Source organism: Ostrea edulis, chromosome 3 (assembly GCF_947568905.1).
Source record: "Ostrea edulis chromosome 3, xbOstEdul1.1, whole genome shotgun sequence".
In the NCBI taxonomy this organism is placed as follows: domain Eukaryota; kingdom Metazoa; phylum Mollusca; class Bivalvia; order Ostreida; family Ostreidae; genus Ostrea; species Ostrea edulis.
The window spans coordinates 59,536,992-59,557,335 of record NC_079166.1 but is presented as its reverse complement, the minus strand read 5'-3'; the positions used below and the strand labels follow the sequence as shown (position 1 = coordinate 59,557,335).

At 34.2% G+C, this 20,344-nt stretch overlaps 1 protein-coding gene across 2 annotated transcripts in view; it reads right to left on the bottom strand.

Moving 5' to 3' along the window:
- Positions 1 to 836: 836 nt before the first annotated feature.
- LOC125673259 (multiple epidermal growth factor-like domains protein 10) overlaps positions 837 to 20,344 on the bottom strand; it is a 42,071-nt gene continuing 22,563 nt past the window's right edge. The window contains exons 5-14 of one of the 2 annotated variants that reach the window (XR_008801057.1): positions 13,300 to 13,440; positions 12,554 to 12,691; positions 12,192 to 12,329; positions 11,038 to 11,175; positions 10,718 to 10,858; positions 10,453 to 10,590; positions 6,268 to 6,414; positions 5,505 to 5,528; positions 2,470 to 2,591; positions 1,826 to 1,962 (exon numbers count right to left, since the gene is read on the bottom strand). Coding sequence is in view for 1 of the 2 variants with exons in the window: in XM_056158367.1 (XP_056014342.1) it covers positions 1,803 to 1,962; positions 2,470 to 2,581; positions 6,268 to 6,414; positions 10,453 to 10,590; positions 10,718 to 10,858; positions 11,038 to 11,175; positions 12,192 to 12,329; positions 12,554 to 12,691; positions 13,300 to 13,440 (1,253 nt within the window). In the remaining variant the exon portion in view is untranslated. Of the gene's footprint in view, positions 1,963 to 2,469; positions 2,592 to 5,504; positions 5,529 to 6,267; positions 6,415 to 10,452; positions 10,591 to 10,717; positions 10,859 to 11,037; positions 11,176 to 12,191; positions 12,330 to 12,553; positions 12,692 to 13,299; positions 13,441 to 20,344 lie in introns of both variants that reach the window. The other variant, XM_056158367.1, reaches the window with a different exon arrangement.

Here is a 20,344-nt window from a genome sequence, read left to right as displayed (position 1 = left end):
CTGATTGTTTTTAGGAATTTTCATTGAATTGTTCACTAGCTGTACACATTACATTCGTAGAAATACCCTTATTCCCCGTATTTAATTAATAACAAGAACAGCTAAAAACAATAGCCAATCAAATTCAATCCAACATACATATACTTCCTGATCAGCTTTAAACATGTCTATCCGTTAAACGCCTCATTATATTGTTGATTCTTTTACGTTTGTAAACCTATTTTTTTTTCTTCTGAGAAGTCCAAAAGTTGTGATATATAAGTGAACAGGTAACGATAACGAACAGTGATCTATATCATAACTACCATAAGCAATACAAAATAGATAGAGAATTGGGCAAACACAGACCCCATGGCATACCAGAGATGGAGCCAGGTGCCTAGGAAAAGTAAGCATTCCCTGTCGACCGGTCACACCCGCTGTGAGACGTATACCTTGACCAGGTAAATGGAGTAATCCGTAGCCAAAACCAGTGTGTCAAGAACGGCCTAATAATAGGTATGAAGCACACCAGACAACTTTTGACCAAATGATAGATTACATTAGCAAACTTGTGAAAAGTTGACTCTAAACAAGTCGATTGAAACTGCTGTAACATCAATTTGTTTGTCAGTAGCTGTCTCCATTTAAACACTGACCTTGCGCAACTTCCGTCTATCTGTTCCTGCATTCTGTTCTGCCGAATGCAATTTCTGCTTAAGCTGCATTTTTCAAAAATAATTTTAAAGAATAAACTTCACCAGTACTTGTTTAGTTCAAGTTGCTGCTGCGAGTAGATCTACACAACTGTTGATTATATGACGTCAAAATATAAATTAATAGACGTCACAATACAGAAAAAAATACTTCTCAGGCAAAATTGGTGTCGCGGATCAAAAAGGAATAAAGAGAAAATATGTGTACATAAAGTATCATTGCTATAATAACCCGATTTATTCTGTAAAATTCACATTATTCATACATTTCTAATTGAAAGTCATCATTACCTTGAAATTAATTGAAAGTCATCATTACCTTGCTCTTGTGTACTTTGATTTATTTTGAAGGGGGTGGGCTTTTCTGGGATACTTCTTTTAAAAGAAATATCACTCCACAAATGTTACACTAAAACACATTTTAATTGTTTATTGGATAAATGTATTTTAGTAACATGCGTGTGCGGTATGATTTCGAAAGTGCATCGGATTTGGTAGTAAGCCATGTATTTAGAGGTGAAATTATTTCCTTTACAAATCCATTAACAAGATACTGTATATGTGTAATACATTCTGCTGGTATGCATATTAATTATACATGTATAAATGTTCAAATTATTCTGTGATATCGAATCAAATTAAAAGTACATGTAATACACACATGCAATAATAATAGGAAATCATAATATGATATATCATGCATATCGTCAATGCATTCGTGTAACAGGTGACATGACCTAAAAGTTGTCATACTTTTTTTTTTTAAAAGACCTTTAGGTAGTTTATAAAATCATTTCTATTGTAATCTAAATATGTACATAACATTATGCTGACATGTGAAAAACTCAAGGAATCAATATTTGCTTCCGATATTACACCCACGTGTACTGAGTTCGTCTTCTACACAGTGTAATATGACATGTATTACTTTAACTAAATAACGTAAACATTTTCTTCTCATTAACGTCTATATCTTTAAACATGTACTTATGCCCATTCAGACATTTAAAAAATACACTGCCCCTACTAAAACATCCACTGTCATTCCAATGAAGCATTCATTCCTTATGTCTATCCATCTTACACCACATTATGTCCATGCGGAATTCATAGATCACTTCCGAATGAAAGATTTTGGTACGAGTTAATGTTTGCTGATATATTGAGTTCTTGATATGTATGTGTATCATCAGTTGTTACTGTTGTCTGATTGCCGTGGCTCACATATTGTGGGGAACACTTTTCGCCTTTCCTCGTGTAATGCCTCCTTCAAAATATTTATAAAAACACTACAACATTTATTAATTGTTTTTGCATTTAAAAAGTCGTGCTTGTAGTGTTCTTCCCTTATTTTCACGTTTGTTGATGAATTGATTCATTTTATAGACAAATAAGACTTTACAGTATTAAAACCATAATTATAAATGTACATAATATTTAAGTTGGGAACATGTACACTATAATATACATGTATCTATTTTTCTCTAGATTCGTGATTTTATAGTATTCAAACTACAATTAGACATGTACAGAATATATTAATTCGGAACATGTAAACTATAATATATCTATGTTTTCCACATTGTATATGTATTTTTAATCTCACTATATATGGAATCCACAAATAATCATTAAACGTTTCGATGTGGTCTTTAAATAGAAAATTGCATTTATTCATAATGCATTTTTATCATGTTATAGGTGTTTATAAGTACTTGGGTATCATTACCTTTATTTTACGAAATATACAATTTTGAAATGATTGTATAGATACCTTGTAGCTATTAATACACCACATAGAAAGACGTTGAAGATTATAGATACGACAAGTCCAGCTATATAACCGTATGGGACATCACTCGCTGAGGAACCAGAGGGAGCTGTCACTAAAATAGTTACAAACAGATAGAATGGAATAATAATCTGATTTTGAGGCATTTCCATTCTAATTTCAATTGTATCTTTAAAAAGAAAAATACATTTAAAATCTTACTATTTACAGTATGAACATAAAGAATATTAGCTATAAAATCGCAGTTTAACTAAACCTTTAGAGATTATTTTTACATCATCTAGAAACACTATCAACAAATATTCAGTTTAGAATACGCTCATAGTTAATAGTTTGTTCCAATTAATACAATGTATAGACGGTAATTTTTTCTATATCTAAAAATAAAAGTGTGTGCAACCAGAACATTTCAGTTATATTCAAACAATATATGTCTTAGGAAGACGTTATAGATTTATTTTATTCACTTAAATCTATGAGCAATAGTTATAACTATGATACGTTTACTTACATTCAAATTCCTTCAAATGTTTAACAAACAGGGGCCACATGTAGTGTAGGAATAAGCACAAATATGTTGTTGTACACGAGTGTACTATTTCAAAATTTAGATTTATCTGCCGAATTCATCAACGCGTTCCTATGATTCGTCTTTGGAAATAGTTCAAAAGTATATCCAAGGGTTATCATGCATAAATATACATCCTTGAGTTATTTTCATTTAGAAAATTAATGTTAGAGTTGAATGTTCATTTTTTTTTTAAAACCATGAAAGTACGAATCGCTTTAACACTGTCATTTATCTGAAGATACTAGATAACAAAATGTTAAATTAGAATGCTTTATTAATTCAGCCTATTCAATAAATAACCGTACAAGTTTGGTAACTTGAAACTGTGCAACGTTAGGGGCATTCATTCATATATGACAGTTAGAGACTCTGATATCTATAAAATTCAAATTTATTCAACGACAAAGTATCTGCATCTCACCATCGATACGGGTTGTTATATATGAAACATTACGTAGGAAGAAGATTATTTTAAAAAATTATATTTTAAAATCATAATATTTGTCGAATCTTGGACTAGAATTATTCCAATTCAACATTGGGTCTCAAAAGGTAAAACTGAAAATGTAAATATAACAAACAGTGATCAATCTCACAGCCTGTAAGGAATACATAATGAGAAGTTGGGTATACATGGACTTCTGGACATAACAGAGGTAGGATCAGATGCCTACATGTAAGGGGGTCAACCGGTTACATCCACCAAGAGTCCTATACCTTGATAAAATAAACGGAGTAATCCGTAGTCGAAATTAATTTGTAATGAAGGGTCCAACAATTTACATGCACCACGTCAGACAGCAATCGACCCAATGGCAAACTGTTTTGGCAAACTAGATCGTTATAACTACCATGGAATTTCCGAAATGTTGACTTAACACGATACTGGTGAAACCTCTATAACATCAACTGTTTTTTCAGTAGCCTGTCTCTATCTAAAACTGATAATATGCATAACAAGCTCTTGCGTATCGAATCAGTTGAGAAACACAAACATCCGATGTAGGTGATAAGGAATATTGTTATTTGAATATGGGAAGCCATCTCATTTGTCCTTTAGTTGAGATGTTAGTTTGACTTTTTATCATAAGGTAACTGGGATTTAAACCTACAGCAGGATATCAAAATTCTGTTCACAAAAGACAGAAGTATTTAGATTCAAAGGCTATAATATTCTAGAAAATGAAGCATATTTAAGTAAAATTGTATCTTCCATTCAATCTTAAATTTCTATATGAGTGACTGTAGAAAAGGAACTTTGACCAATCTCCCATACAGAATACAAAATTAAGAGAAGGGCAAACATGGAACCCCGAACGAACTAAAGGTGAGATCAAGTGTTTAAGGGGAGTAAGCAACCCTTGTTGAATGGTCACACCGCCACGAACTATATATCCTAAACAGGGAAACAGGGAAATCCATAGTCAAAATCAATACGTAAATAACGGTGTATCAGTTAATCCGCCTTCTCTATATCTCCGCCCAATTTTGGACCACACTGTCCTTATATGTCCGCCTACACAATATGTCCACCCAATATTTTTTTCGAAAGTGTCATTATACGCGTTTGTCCGCCTGCACAAAATAATGTCTTCCTTAGTACTTTTTTAACGAACTATCACAATATGTCCATCTACATTTTTATTTATTATTTTGTTGTCGTTGGGTAATATTTCTTCATAAAACAATCGTCAAAACGCGTCTACATTATACATGTATATGCATATAAGCATGAATTAAGTTCGCTTTCAAAAATCGTCGCAATGTGTCAATGTTCGTAAAACCTTTACCAATATGGATATCTAATGCTCATTTTATATTCATATAGGCACTACTTCGGAAACGTGCCTAGAGAAGGAATATTTTGAGGATGCCACTCCGTACTCTTCTGTCACTCCCAGTTCGAATCCAGTTAATTGCATAGTGTGTGGATATTCGACACATGATATCATGTATACGCCAATGAAATAACACTAACTTCCATTGAGAGGCTACATGTGTGATTTTTTTTTCTAAATCGATCATTTTGCTGACCCCCGTCGGTTCAAGATGAAGAGGTGGCGAGTAGCATAAGTATGTGTTAATAACATTTAGTACTCTAAAAATATTGATTGATTAATATGAATTCCCCATGACACTGTTTAAAGACATGAGCTACAAATCTTATGTTATATCTCTAAACAGTAATAATTATTCACAAGTATGGAAATTAAGTAAAACATAAGTATACATTTCTTTTATTGCGTTTAAACGCACTAATCATCATTCATTGCGTTTAATTGCAAAATATTGCGTTTAAACGCAACCAACCTTGCAAACAACATTGCAATTAAATGCAATAATTATTGAGTCTAAACTCAAAATATTGCATTTAAACGCAATTTTTTGTGTTTATTTGCAAACGTTTGCGTTTTGCGATTAAACTTAAGAAAAGAAGGTTCTTTCTGTGTAATGGCCTCAGCAGGCTTCCCTACTATATAAATGTCGAATTATGTCTTTTGTACGGATATAATTCGAAATATTACGTTTTTTTCACAGACGTTATATAGTAATGAAATTCGTATATAGGTGGACATAAGGTGGACATATTGTGACACTTTGAAAAACAATTGGGCGGACATTATAGTGCAGGCGGACATATAGTGACTCTTTGAAAACAAATTGAGCGGGCATATTGTGCAGGCGGACATATAAGGACAGTTTGGTCCAAAATTGGGCGGACATATAACGAAGGCGGACATATTGTGCAAGCGGAAATGTAAGGACTCAACACACGTCAGACAGCCTTCGACTACATGGCACTTGTATATACAAATTAGATCATTATAACAATCACAGGATTTGCGAAATACTGACTTTAAACAAGATTGTTGCAACCACTGTCACATCATTTTATTTGTAGGTAGCTTGATACGGTTTATAAATGAATATAGATAGAACATGATCTGAATTTTCGAATCGGTTGAGATACATAAAAGATAATGTGCTGGTGATAATGGAATAATGCTACACGAATATGTGCAGTTGACGATAGAGAAGCTAAAGTCATAACGTTTGTGATCAAAGTTCAACATCTATGTTCAATAAAATATGCATGCATGAAGCTAAAGCATGCTTCATTTCTAATTTGGACGATTTATGTTTCCATAATAACCATTTCTAGAAATAATGATAAAAGTTGAAATGTTCGAAATAAATTAGCAAAATACCGATATTTCTGTCACATTTTTCCCCGGTGAATGACGTTTCACATCCCTCCGGACAAGTCCCGTTAAATCTGTTGCACGTTGTGTTTTCAGCACAGTTTCCACTACACGCCTCTAAGCAATTTTCCCCATACCATCGGTATGTACATTCTTCATGAAATATTAAGCACAAATAAATACAACAATACATGTAACCTCATGAAGTGGAAATTCATATCTGAAAATGAAATATATGAATTATTTAGTTAATCGCTGATACGTTTTCGCAGCAAACGTTTTATTCCCATCTTTATTGAAGTTGTAATACTTATATTTTAAATACGACTTTGCATAGTATTTCAATTCTAAATTTACATATGAAGTATATAGACAATTATATATCCAACAAACACTCGAACATGTGTAATTATTGGCTGACCACACAATACTGCAAATCACTAAGGAATATATGCATTTATTGGGAAGTTTCTAGTATACCGGTCCCCAGAAGCACGCGTCTGTGTATGGACAGTTATTTCCCTTGCCGTTGCTTAGCGGAATGTAAACACGCCGCCATTTGCATTTTCGCCTCGGATGCCGAGCAAAGAAAATCGTGCGATAAAAATAAAAACCCAACGGCGTTTGAGTATACTAAGCGGGGGCTTCGGAGCGGCAGCCCCCGACTAGTCAAATATAGTTAAAAATTGTCTTACCTTACGTCATGATATAGGGCTCACGGCGGATGTGACCGGTCGACAGGGGATGCTTATTCCTCCTAGGCAATTGATCCCACCTCTAGTGTGTCCAGGGGTCCGTGTTTGCCCAACTATCTATTTGATAACTGTTCGATATCTTCACCTTTCTTACAACATAAAACCATCTAAGCTGTTGCATTAATCAGATCGAGGGGTTGGAGAACTAGTCGTTGTATGACAATCAAGGGTGCCTTTGGCTTTGATGAAGTAAGGTTGGGTACGAGTATCGAGGGGTCATATACAGATTTAATGAGTTTAGAAATTTAAGGAATGGATCTTGGCAGTCTGTAAGATATTTTTTTTTCGGATGCAGTACTGACTAAAATAAGTATCGTACAGAGATGTAACTGCCACTGACCAGGAATGACTTTTTAAATACACGCCAAGTAGATTCTATAGTATTGGTGTGTGTCCCTGTATCGGGATCTACAGAGTTTACAGAATGATTTACTTTTAAATGTTCGAACCCTTCTTTATCAAGAATATCATAAGCTTTCCAGCAATCGCTAATTATAGTTGTGCCGGGCTGTATGTTGGCTTTTATTCTTTCAACCAGAGTTTCTCGTGTTCGACAGTAGTAGATCCACTGTTGTAAAAAAGCACCTTTTCGTCTCTCTTTCAATGCCCCCCACCCCCACCCCCACCCCAACCCAGACACCGTCAACTTTCCGTCCCTTGTGAGATATTCTTTTACCAAATTTACTTTCGTCAATTTCAACAAATGTTCCCACTCCTCCTATTTTTTTTTTAAATTCTTTTCTAAAATGCAGATACACACTTCTCTGGAATAATTATACCAATCAACAACAGTTTGACTCGCAATTTCAAGTTCGTGTCTCACGAAACTTTCACTAGCTTTGTATACCCAGAAATATGTTATTAACAGAACTTTTTCAAGCGTTAATTTGTGCTTTTCAAACCAGATACCAGTCTTGATGGAAATTTTTATTGTTGCAGGTTTTGTTAGAACATCTCCATACAAATCCGTCGCTTGAATATGACGAATCCTTTCTTGGTCCGTTGTCACAGCTGCCACATATTTTGCCGTCCAAATTTATCAAAACAGATAATCCTATTAACCATTGAATCAGCTCTCTTACATCAATACAAATTTTAAAAAAATCAGTTTTAGGGGCATTGCATCGCCAATCAGCTGTTCAGTTTGTTTACATCAACACCAGTGACGTCGTATCATACGAATATTCATGAGAATTACGTATATAAAGCACACGTGACCATTTTGCTCAACAACGGATTCCATTTATTTTGGAACAAAAAATGTACGTCTTTTTGCATCATTTTTCATTTCGGATTTAAAAAAAAATATTTAAAAAAAACCCCAGTTTTTTAAACTTCATTTTAAAGAAGGAATTCGAATTTGGGCTTATTTTTTGTGATTTTTTTTTTCCGTTTTAGCAATTGTACTGATTCCTAACACGATCGTATATATATACTAAACCGCCTTCGGCGACACACATTTTAGCGCCATATTTTGCGGACCGGTATACTATAAGTGTTCCTATTTTTTATGATTTAAGTTTACCCGTTGAACAGTTAAACCCCATCCATCCAGCACTACACCCATGTGTACAATTACAATATCTATGGTCACATGACTTGACTTTACAGTTCCCACTGCATTTTTCAGAGCAGTTTTCACCAAACACACCAGAGTCACAGACTTGAAGAAGTAATGATCAAAACATCAGTCTTGATGAAAGGTAAAGCGTAATTCTGCAAATGATAATTTTTATCCCCGAGAATCCCCTATGATGATATTCAGGATGAAAACTCCATGATACAATAGTTCAATACTATACAAAAGCGGGCAAAGTACGACTGGTAGGTAATGGGAAACTTCGTATATATAAAGGTAAAAATAACAGCGATTGATATCATGTGTCGTATAAAGAATATACAATGGAAACAAGGAATTTGGACCCTTGGAAACGCCAGAGGTGGGATCAGGTACCTATGACGAATAAGCATCCCCTATTGACCGGTCACACCAGCGTTGAGCTTACTACTTTGATCAGAAAAATGGTGCAATCCAAAGTCTATATCAGTATATTAGAGATAAAGAACGGTCTAACAATTGGTATGTAACCGGGGCGACAACGATCGACCTAATTGTGACAGATTTTATTTGCAATGGAGATCATTAACAACGAATATAGAATTTGTGAAAGGTTGACGTGTGATGAAACGTTGTTTACGACATAAGATAAACGTAAGTTTGCTTAAGATAAAGTGAATGGTCAACTGAACTATCGTAAAAATACATGAATGAGTGTGTACGTTTATCACATCGTTGACCTGTGCATCCATCGTCACATCGTCAACAGGATCGCATTTATCGTCTAGACAGGAGGAACATGTGTAAGAAAAGTGTTGAACAGAAAATCCATCCACACACATAATCCATGTAACAGATATAGAATTTCAACATATCTTTTTAAGTTTTCAGAAAACTGTATTGATAATAATTTGATTTCCCTGAAATATTGTAGGTGCTGTAAGAAAAAAAAATAGGTGTGTTTCCGATTATATTTTGAAAAACAAAACTAGGGTCGGGGGTAGGCAACACCTTGTTTTAAATTTTCTTTTCTTATTAAGTCAATATTTGCCTTGTATCACTGGGGGAAAAACTGTTACATGATACATATAATTGGGAATACTGACATGTAGCATCAAGTGTTCAATATTGGGTAAAATACTAAAATAAAGCAAAAATTATATTTTGACAACTGATTTTATCCTATTTCATACATGATTGTATGTACATCTGTGTTGATCTACTTGTAAAAAGCATGCAAAACGTCATTTTGAAAATTTCGGATAATTTTAATATCAGGCCCGAACTTATTATTTTTTTCTCTGAGAAACGAAGTGTACGTACATTAAGGACTGGAATTTATCCAGAACATTAGGGTCGGGATAAAAAATTAGGGTCGGTCTAGTAACAGGAAACAAACCTATTTCTTTGTAGGGGTATAGAAGATTTAAAAAATGTTCCTTTTGAGCAGTTCGTTCCCGTCTAGCCAGATTTACAACCAAACGTACATTCACCACGTACGTGATCATATGACTGGTTTACACAATTCTCGCTACATTGCATTGAACATTTTTATCCTTACCATTGATCGTCGCAAACTTTAAAATAAATTTTAAATCTGAGTTTTAGTCTTTTATCAAATCAGTTTGAATTGCTCCGTTAACAGGATTACATTTATCGTCGAAACAGGAAAAACATGTGTAAGAGCATGTGTTTTGACCATAAAATCCTTCCAAACATTCTGAATGAAATATGATACTATATAATAATACATATGAGTAAGAATGGAATTTCTAAAGAAAACGTTAACTTTTCAGAAAATGTATCGAGATTAACTTCATCACCCTGAATTTCACGGGAGCAATTTTGTACGTGCTGCAAAAAAGATAATGAATGTACCTTGTGAGCAGTTCTTTCCCATCCAACCAGGTGTGCAACCACAGCTACATTCACCATATATATGATCACATGACTGGTTTACACAATCTTTGCCGCATTGTATTGAACAATTTTCGCCATACCATTTATCGTCGCAAACTTTAAAGTAAATTTCAAATGATAATCTAATTTTGTTTTATTTCATCAAAATCAGCTACTTCACTTTTGAAATTTGTTACTTTGAAAGTTTTGCATTTATACTTTCTGAATGATATTTCTAACTTACTTCTATCGCATTTAGACCCAGTGTATCCGCTTCTGCAGCCGTTACTACAGTTTCCATCAACGTGGTTACAATCAGTATCGACTTTGCAAAACTCACTGCAGGTTTCTGAACAGTTAGGACCATACAATCCCTTATCACAGGCTACAAAAATATACATTATATATACATGGTACCGACATGTATGATCTTCTAATGATGAAAGTATTATGATGTTCTGACTAATTTTGATAAAAGACATATTTCCTTTTCTTACTATTGTTGATAAAAAAAATATCCTTTTTTTAAAAAAATGTGTGTCCTAAAGAGATATCTTGATTTACCTTGACTACAATTTGATCCTATCCAACCGGGTCTACATCCGTGTTGGCATTTACCCGTGATATGATGACAGGATTTGTTGACACAGTTTGTATTACATTCCATAGAGCAGTTCTTTCCGTACCAGCTATAATCACAACCTTAAAGAAAATGAAACAAAATTGTCAATACTCAACTTCAAATGTAATTAGAAGATTGAAGTTTTATGATTGAATGTAAACAGTATGGTATTCAGTATATCGATATTTTGTTTTTACTTGTTTCATATTTCATTTTATTTACGTTCTCTACACGGTTGCCCTTTGTACCCATCCTCACACCCAGAGACACAGATACCGGTCACATGGTCACAATTGTGTGCTACACAATGAGAGTTACAGGTGTCTGAACAATTCACGCCGTAATGTATTAAATTCATCGTAATAGAGTAGTATTTCATTAAAATTAGAGGTATTAATAAAAAATAATATCCTTAGACTGAACATACACTAGAAAGGGTGATGCGTAAAGTTTCATTTGAAAAGCTAGATACACAGGCTGGTAATGGTAAATTGAATTAAACATGCGTTTTTGAAATGAGCTATCTGCTTTTACATTAAATAATTCATTTCTCATAATTTCAGTTACATGCTATACATTGACTGCAGTTTGAACCTATCCATCTCGCATTACACATATCACTGCAGTAACCCACAATATGGTAACAGGAATTGTTTATGCAGTTAATACTACATTTTTCAGAACAATTCCCACCAAAGAATCCTTGATAACAACCTTTCATAAAATTGATTAGAATTCAATATTATTTTAAACAGATATCGTTATATTTTGCACTATAATTTTTCCCGTGTAAATTAGTTTAAAATTCTAATTGATTTCAGAACAAACCTCTAAGGATGTTTTCGAAATAGAAACTGGTAAAATGTTTTCACTGTGATTGATATTTCATGTAAGAACTACATATTTGCAAATATGGAATCACCATCAAGTGTTTTTATCACAAGTTGGGTCCTATGGTAGCATAATGATAAGCAAACGTTCCAAAGAAAATGAAATAAACTACATGTATGTACAGATAAAGGTAGATGAATAAGTTGTAAATATATGTTTAAATATTTCATGATCCGTGATAGAATATCATAAAAGTTGAACATACTTTCGTTACAGAATGGTCCCTGGTATCCGTCCTTACATCCATTGTTACACAAACCACTTTCATGGTGGCACTCGTTATTTAGGCATTTATCATTGCAAGCCGTGGAGCAATCATCTCCGTAGAATCTTTCAGGACAGCCTGCAAATAATGATGCAGTACTATACGATGGTAAGTATACCTATTTATCATTCTAATCTTTATTAGAAAGTTCTTTACATTCTGTAAATCTACCACTTTAAAAATTAAGGGATCGTATCAAATCTTACTGGTTAAAACATTTTTGATGACAAGATGTCTTCATTTTGAAAAGTGTTGAGATTGATATTCGTTACATAAATTTATTGCATTGAATGGACACCTACTATTGTTACAAAGGTTTCCTGCATACTCAGGTTTACAGCTCTGACACGTTCCATTTGTTTTATCACAAGGTGCGTTATTCCGACAGTTGCCACTGCATGTGTAGATACAATTAGGACCATACCATCCGTCTAAACACGCTAATTGATTAAAAACAAGCCTTACACAATATCGAAATAATTGAAAATTCAAGACAAATATAATTCAAATAATGCGGTTTTAAAATCAAGTTATTTGTTTGAATTGTTACCAAAGAAAGAAGGTAACGAACAGTGATCAATCTCAAAACTCCTGGTAAGGTTGCAAAATTAATAGTAAGTTTAAAATCGATACGATAACGGAGAACATTTAATTAAACTTCGACTTGTCATACTGTATTCCACCTAAAGTTTCATATCAATTCAGTAGTAAAACAGAGATATAAATTCAAACAAGAAATCTTTTCTAAGAAAATTATGTTCCTTTATAAGAAATATCAATATAATATGCTTCCCGACCCAATAACTGTTCGAATCTTAAACTGTATATGCTGCCAATCTCCATACTCACGCATTTATTAAAACATTTATTGATTTATTACCATCACTTTCATGTAAATACTAAATATATGTATACAATTGTGTAATTGTGGCGAGATAAATAAATTCAGTTCAGTTCAGGCCCTATAATTTGAGGGGTTTGTATAAATATTTGGCTCTAAAGACTGCACCCTTTAATACAAGATATACATGCATGAGAAAACCGGCACCTTGATCACACTTTGCTCCTTGCCATCCGTCTCCACATCCATTGTCACAATTACCACTTGTGTGATTACACGATACTCCGTCCCTGCAATGTCCCAGACACTCAGACTCACATTCCATACCGTAGTATCCATTGGGGCAAGCTGACGAGGGAACACATTGCATATACGTTGTCTGAATCATTTAGTTTTTAAACTGCAAGCAGTGTAATCAAGGTTATAAAAGAAATTGGAATGGTAATGAGGCCATAATGAACGGATGAGTCATGATATATGCGTACAAAAACTCTTGTTTAAGATAAATTTTAAAAAGATACTCTAAACCTTTGTTAATGTTATGTTTAAGATAAATCAAATTTCCATGATTTTACATGCATTATAGCATTATGATTAGAAATAATCTGGTGCAGATGAACTGTTGTTTGTCTGGAATTCATCTCAGAAAAGCGCTTACTATGCACATATTTCAAAGATGACATGGAGATGTCAGCTGTGAAACGGTGAAATTGAATTTAAAAAAATCAAGCTTAATTTCTTGGAATTATGGTTAATGACGCAGGAATACTTGACACCAAAGTTGTCAACAATCAAATAGACATTGACCACTGTATTATATACATTTACAGATACAATGTATATAACAATGTCAAGATTATGTAACATACAGGAAAAGTAAACTTGGAATATTTGATTTACATTTAATGTAACACCCTACTATCCATTCTTTAAACGAATACAAAACGATGCTGACAATATAAATTCCCGAAAACATTCTCTTAACATTTAATATGTGTTTGAGGTCATTTTTATACATTTTGTGTTTGCAGTATAGGTATTCACAATATAATATTGCTATTTACAGATATGGATATTATCACTAAGAATATTAACTTTCCAAAGAATGATATATTACCAAATTTTTCACATCTCTAGAGATTCACAAATTTATGTGTAAGGTATTTGTGATCAATTTTAAATTAATAATTGAGGTACCGAGTTGATAGAATATTTGAGAAATTCACATATTGTGAATATATATGGAAGGCGAAGATAACTAACAGTGATCAATCTCATAATTCCTATAAGCAATACAAGATAGAGAGTTTGCAAAACACGGACCCCTAGATATACCAGAGGAGCGGTCACACCCGCTGTGAGCCCTATGTCTTGAGAAGGCAAATGGAGTTATCCATCGTCAAAATCAGTGTACCAAGAACGGTATAATAATTTGACCCGATTTGAAAAACTGACCATACGCAGAACAAGCTTTTGCGTATCGAATCGGTTGAGAGATATTTAACACCATATGCAGGTGATAATGAAATATTGCTACATGAATATGGGAAGTTGATGATGGAGAAGCTTAAATCATCCCTTCGGGCGTTATAGGATCTGATCACGTGACCAACTTCATGTCATATCCCAACAACATTCAAAAATGATATCTTATTTCTTAAATAGCAACAATACATGCCGTTTGCAATTCAAAGGACAGTTAAAACTAAACAAAGTCAATCAACAAATTCAAAATTGTAAAAAAAAGTAAGCGTAATTATATTGTATATTTTTATCTAAAGAAACTCAGAAACTCATTCATCTATTTAGTCGTATTACTGCTTTTCTTTTTGATGATTTGTTAAAACCTGTAACAATGATAACTATACCATTCATATTTAACAAGCTGAGTATTTGGATTACTAATGGCGTTTGTCTTGTATTGTTGGCATTCAAAATTAAAAGACGAAAAATTGTAGAAGCAACAAAACAAAATGGCGGCGCCCATATGGATCACAAAATTTTCAGTGAACGTATGTAGAGATTATCTCTATTAATTTACTGATTTTCTCATTTTTTCTTTTACATGTGTGTTACCTTTAGAGCCTTATTCTGCGAACAGGCCTTCGGCCCGTCCGAGTTTCGCTTGGTATGAAGTACCAGGATGGGTCTCATCAGCACGGAACCTTAACTTCTGATTTAAATATCGTATTTGGAAAAATCGTGTTGAAGGAGCGAAAGGGGTTCCAGGCGAGTATAAATGATGTGCATAACAATTGATCAAAGTCTGACAGCTGATTAATATAAAACAAGTAAGGGGACTCATTCACTTATTTTACAACTAATTATTTGCCATGCAAGTGAAAACCACTGTGTGTTGTATCCTCGCACCCAAACATGTGATTTATCATATAATATATATACATTAACGGTCAAAATATATATCTTTATTACATATAACACCTAAAAGATACAACAAGGTACCATTAGTTTGCTGGCTTTCAAAATGCAATAACAATGATAATAATAATAATGATAATAGTAATAATAATAATCATAATAATGATAATAAAACTTAGTGTTTGAAACATTCCTCGAACTTTTAATTGGGCTCGATGTCCGCGTAAGCTATTTCGTAAAAAAAAAAAAAAACAAGTAGCAAAGCTTAAAATCAATCTCAATGTTTTTATGCCACAAGAAAATGTTACCGGAAAGTATTGACATTGATACATGCACGGGGCGCGCCGAATACAACTTGTTCTATTTCGTCCATCTAGCTGATAAGCGATGCCATTTTTTCTTTCTCGTGTGGAACTAAAATCACTACCGCGGATATTTACTTAGGAAACCTAAAGTGAAATAAATGCCAAATCTACCCCATGTTAGAAGATATTCTGCTTACATATAATTACAATAACAAAGTCTCAAGTTCACAGCTTTATACTCTTTTAAAATGGGATACACATTATATACATGAATGTTTGTTTATATGGATGTATTTTCATTTTCATCATATTGGGAATTTGCTATTTTTGTTCATCGGAACTGCAGTCGTATTCGATACATATTGTGATAATCTATATTGACTTTGGAAAGATTACTTTTTAATTTCAATCATGACAAAACGCAATAATAATATCAAATTCCATAACCAATTACACCACTGAAAAAGGTAATACGGAAAGCTACAAGGCAAGTCAAATGCAAAATGGACAAAACTACTGGAGGCAGAATTAAGGACGTGTTTAGAAAAGCTATGGGTATTCCGAAAATATTATATTAATAATGCAAGAGCAAAAAGATCAACAGCTTTTGGATATATGTGTTTCAGAGCTGGTCAAAGATAAATTCTGCTAAAGATAAAACCAACCCAGATTTTTATTGTGAACATATTTGTTATAATCCAAATATTACTATTGATGGAAGATCAGTATTGCTTAAAGGTCTGCATGATTTAGGGATTATATTTATTTATGACCTGACGAAAAAAGTAACTTGTACAGTTTTGATTATGTACAAAATGTTTTGAAAGCTAAAGTGAATTTCGTAGAATATGTAGGATTGAAGAAAGCAATTTAACAAAGACAAGTTAATATACAAGACCATACAAGAACTACAAAACCACTTCTGCCTATTATTCCTTCTATTATTTCAATATATTTCAAAGATGAAGAAAAGGGTTGTAAAAATATGTATAAGCAATTGATGATCCTTAAAGCATCCACGATTAAATCCATATCAAAGTGGGAAGAAACGGGAGGTTTTGAGGGGTTAGGATGGAAAAATATATTTGAACTTCCTTTTAAAGCAACCCAGGAATCTAAATTGCAGTGTATAAATTTTAAAATCTTACACAGAATATGTCCATGTAATTACGTTTTACATAAACTTATAATTGTTGATTCCCCAATCTGAACGTTTTGAAAGAGGGGTTTTGATACTATTTTTAAAATGTCCATCTGTGAAAAAGATCAGGTATGGGATTTGAAGAATGACTTTACGAAAAACTGTACAGACATGTTAGTTTTGATAAACAAGCAATTCTTTTTTGGAACGTTTGCTATTAAGACTATACACAGCAGTGGCAAATTTGATAATTCTTCTGATATAACAACATATGTAATACCAGTAAAACATCAAGTATAAGTAAGATAAGTATATAGCTGTATCCAGTAAAATTGTCATTGATAGAATTACAGTCGAAACATTTTTGTTGCTGAAAAACTACAGGTATAGGGAATTTGAGAGATACTGGCTAAATATTTGCGATAAATTATGACTGTATTTGTGTATTAAAGATTTTTTAACCTAGGATTGTGTAAGATGTCCTACTATACTTTATATGCTCTTTCTTTCTCTCTATATATTTATGAAAATGGTTTTCGTATATGAATATTGATGATATTACTGTGTGTATTGTTAAATTACATATATGTATATAATGTGAAAGTCAAATAAAAAAAACAATCAATTACAAAATAACCGAAAGTTTCAAAGATAAAAAAAATCATCAAATAAAGTAAGGCACCACTCGTGAACCAACAACAGGGACGGATCCAAGAATTGCGGTTAGAGGGGCACAACGTTATGATGCAGAGGGTCTGGGGGCTGTCTTGACGATCCTTGACTTTAAATATTTTATAATCATTTTTATTGTTTTCTGTCATGTTGATAAGGTGAAATCAATAGAATGACGCTTTTAAGGTCGATCGATCCTCATGTGACTTATCAATAATAATGGTTAAAAGTGCAAAATCTGTATTAATTTCCATTCAATATAGTTAAATTTAAACAATAACCATAGAAAATGTGTATGTTGCCACATTTTTAAAGATGTCAGACATAAAAAAACGGAAGTATATGTTAACATCATAAAATCACACATTTTCGTTGTACAGAATAATTAAAATAGATAAAAAAAAATTGAAATGACAAATTTTAAATGTCAACAGTTTAAGAAAACTGTTAATTCATAAATATGTATAAATTAATTGTGGACATTGGGGAAATCATGCATAATAGACATGCAGTAGAAGAAATAGCAGTATAGGAGTTATTGCCCTTGACAACATTTTTTTAATTATAAAGAATTGATTATCAATAGAAAATATACACTTTTTCAATATCAATAGTTTACCAAATTTTTTATTTTATGTAGTAAATAAAATTCCTCTGAAGATATATTTCTTTCAGGCGCAAAGTTTAATTTGATAAAGATTTTGCAAAAACCTATGACATCACACGAGGATCGATTAACCTTAATGGTTTTTAGAAGAAATCTAAGTTATCCCAATAATTCAATAAATCAAAAGATTTTGCCATTCATTTCTCCGAGAGTGGAATAAAATAATTCTTTTTTATCGCTTACATTTTCTTTAGACAATTCATCTTAAGTTTGAAAATGTTAAGTGGGTGCCTGCTGCGCTCTTCCCCATAAATCCGCCAGTGAGCACACATTCCTAAGATAATGATGTAAACGTTTATGGTATTTCATCGTGGTTCACGTTTAGCTATCATAGCAAATTATTAAATAAAGTTTAGAATTTCTATCAAAAATAGGTATTTCTGCTATATTGCATCCGGTTTCAATGCTTTTGATTACGCTCGTTCTGTTTCTTGTGAAAAACTAATTCATTATATATTATCAGTGGAATGAGACATTTTTTTTTAAACGTGAATAAATAAGCGTTCTTTTGTAATGATAGATGTAGGTAAGCTTCATGAAACATAAAACAATGTAAAAAGAGACATCATAGATCGAAAAGAAATATTTATTCGAGGTTCGAATGTCCTCCATTGTACACTTGTAGTATCTGGGGTGTCTTTCCCAGTACGACTTGTTTATTCCCGGATTGCAGAGGAGCGACATCCAGCAACACGAAGATATTTCCCGCGGTTATGGAATATACCAGGCGTACAACAGGACCTACCTAAAGCTGAGACCGACAGCAGGTAGATCAGTTAGGTCCGTGGACCCATGTATATGTAGATATATGGTAACAATGCCTTAGATACTTTATAGGCGCCCAACTCAAGGCCGCGGACTTACCTGGGCGGGCTATTGCATTTTTGTTTTTTGCTTTCCCCACATCACGTTGTTAGGTCGTCATATTGTCGGTTAGTGTCAGATTTGGGATTTTTCTATTTTCTACTTGGGAATAGATTTCGATTTTAGTGATTAACAGGGATTCTTATTAATTACTGAGTGAATTTAGGCATTACTTGATTGCATTTTTGATACATTTTTGTGGGTTATTTGCATGTGAGATGGACATGTCTGTAGATTAGGCGTTATCCGGGTTGAGCTTGCGCCCTCATTCGGACATACTTGATGTCACGCGAAACGTCCCCGCGTACTCCCATGTATCCTCAGGCGGTGGCGAACCGTATATCACGCCGTCCTTGCCTTCCTGTTTGAGTGAGGGGGAGGTAGGTTCAGGGATGCCTCACGTGGGGGGTGAGGTATACTGGCCCACAGTTTGGCTGTAGAGAAGGTGGTAGCCTAGATTGGGATGTGCAATGTAGGTTTGACTCCTCGGGGAATAATATGGGAATATATTCATCCAAGAAATGATCTGGACATGTGACGCCAGGATTTAGCGATTGGGATAGGTGGGAGGAGGATTTCCTGTCCCCTGGTGAGGATCAGTTATTCCTAATGTCCCGGTGAGGCCTACTCCAGTCAAGGGGGTGGTTATGTACCCAGCTCTAGTAGTTTCCCGGAATATCATACCCCTTCTCTGCATTCCTACACTCCGGTGTCAAGGAGGTCAGCCCCACCCCCTCATGCATGGGTTGATGATCAGGCCATAGGCCAGCTTAGTCAGGGTTTGCCCTAGATGGGCTGGGGTTCACGCTTGCAGTACCCCACACCTGGACCATATTCCCCAGGTGCCCCATTTTCGAAACCAGGGATTACCTACGGGAATTAACAGCCTCCACACCCCAGTCAGGGCTATGATCTGCTTGTAGGGTCCCCAGCCTCGCATGCCTACCCATCTCATATGCAAGACCCTTGGATTGGGGGAATGCCCCCCCCCCCCACACACTCAGCCGTTGATACATCCCATGTCTGGCGGTTATGCTAGCACACTTTTGCTCTACCCTACCATGATGCCCCATCCCCGTATAAACAACATCGATCCTTTGCCTACCCTGGCACCACGGCTTGTGGGTTGGGGGATGAGGGGGTAGAGTAGCGCACATTCAACTCCAGTTAGGTGAACCAGAACGACACACCATCCTCTGGGCATTCTGCCCAGGGACTAGCTCC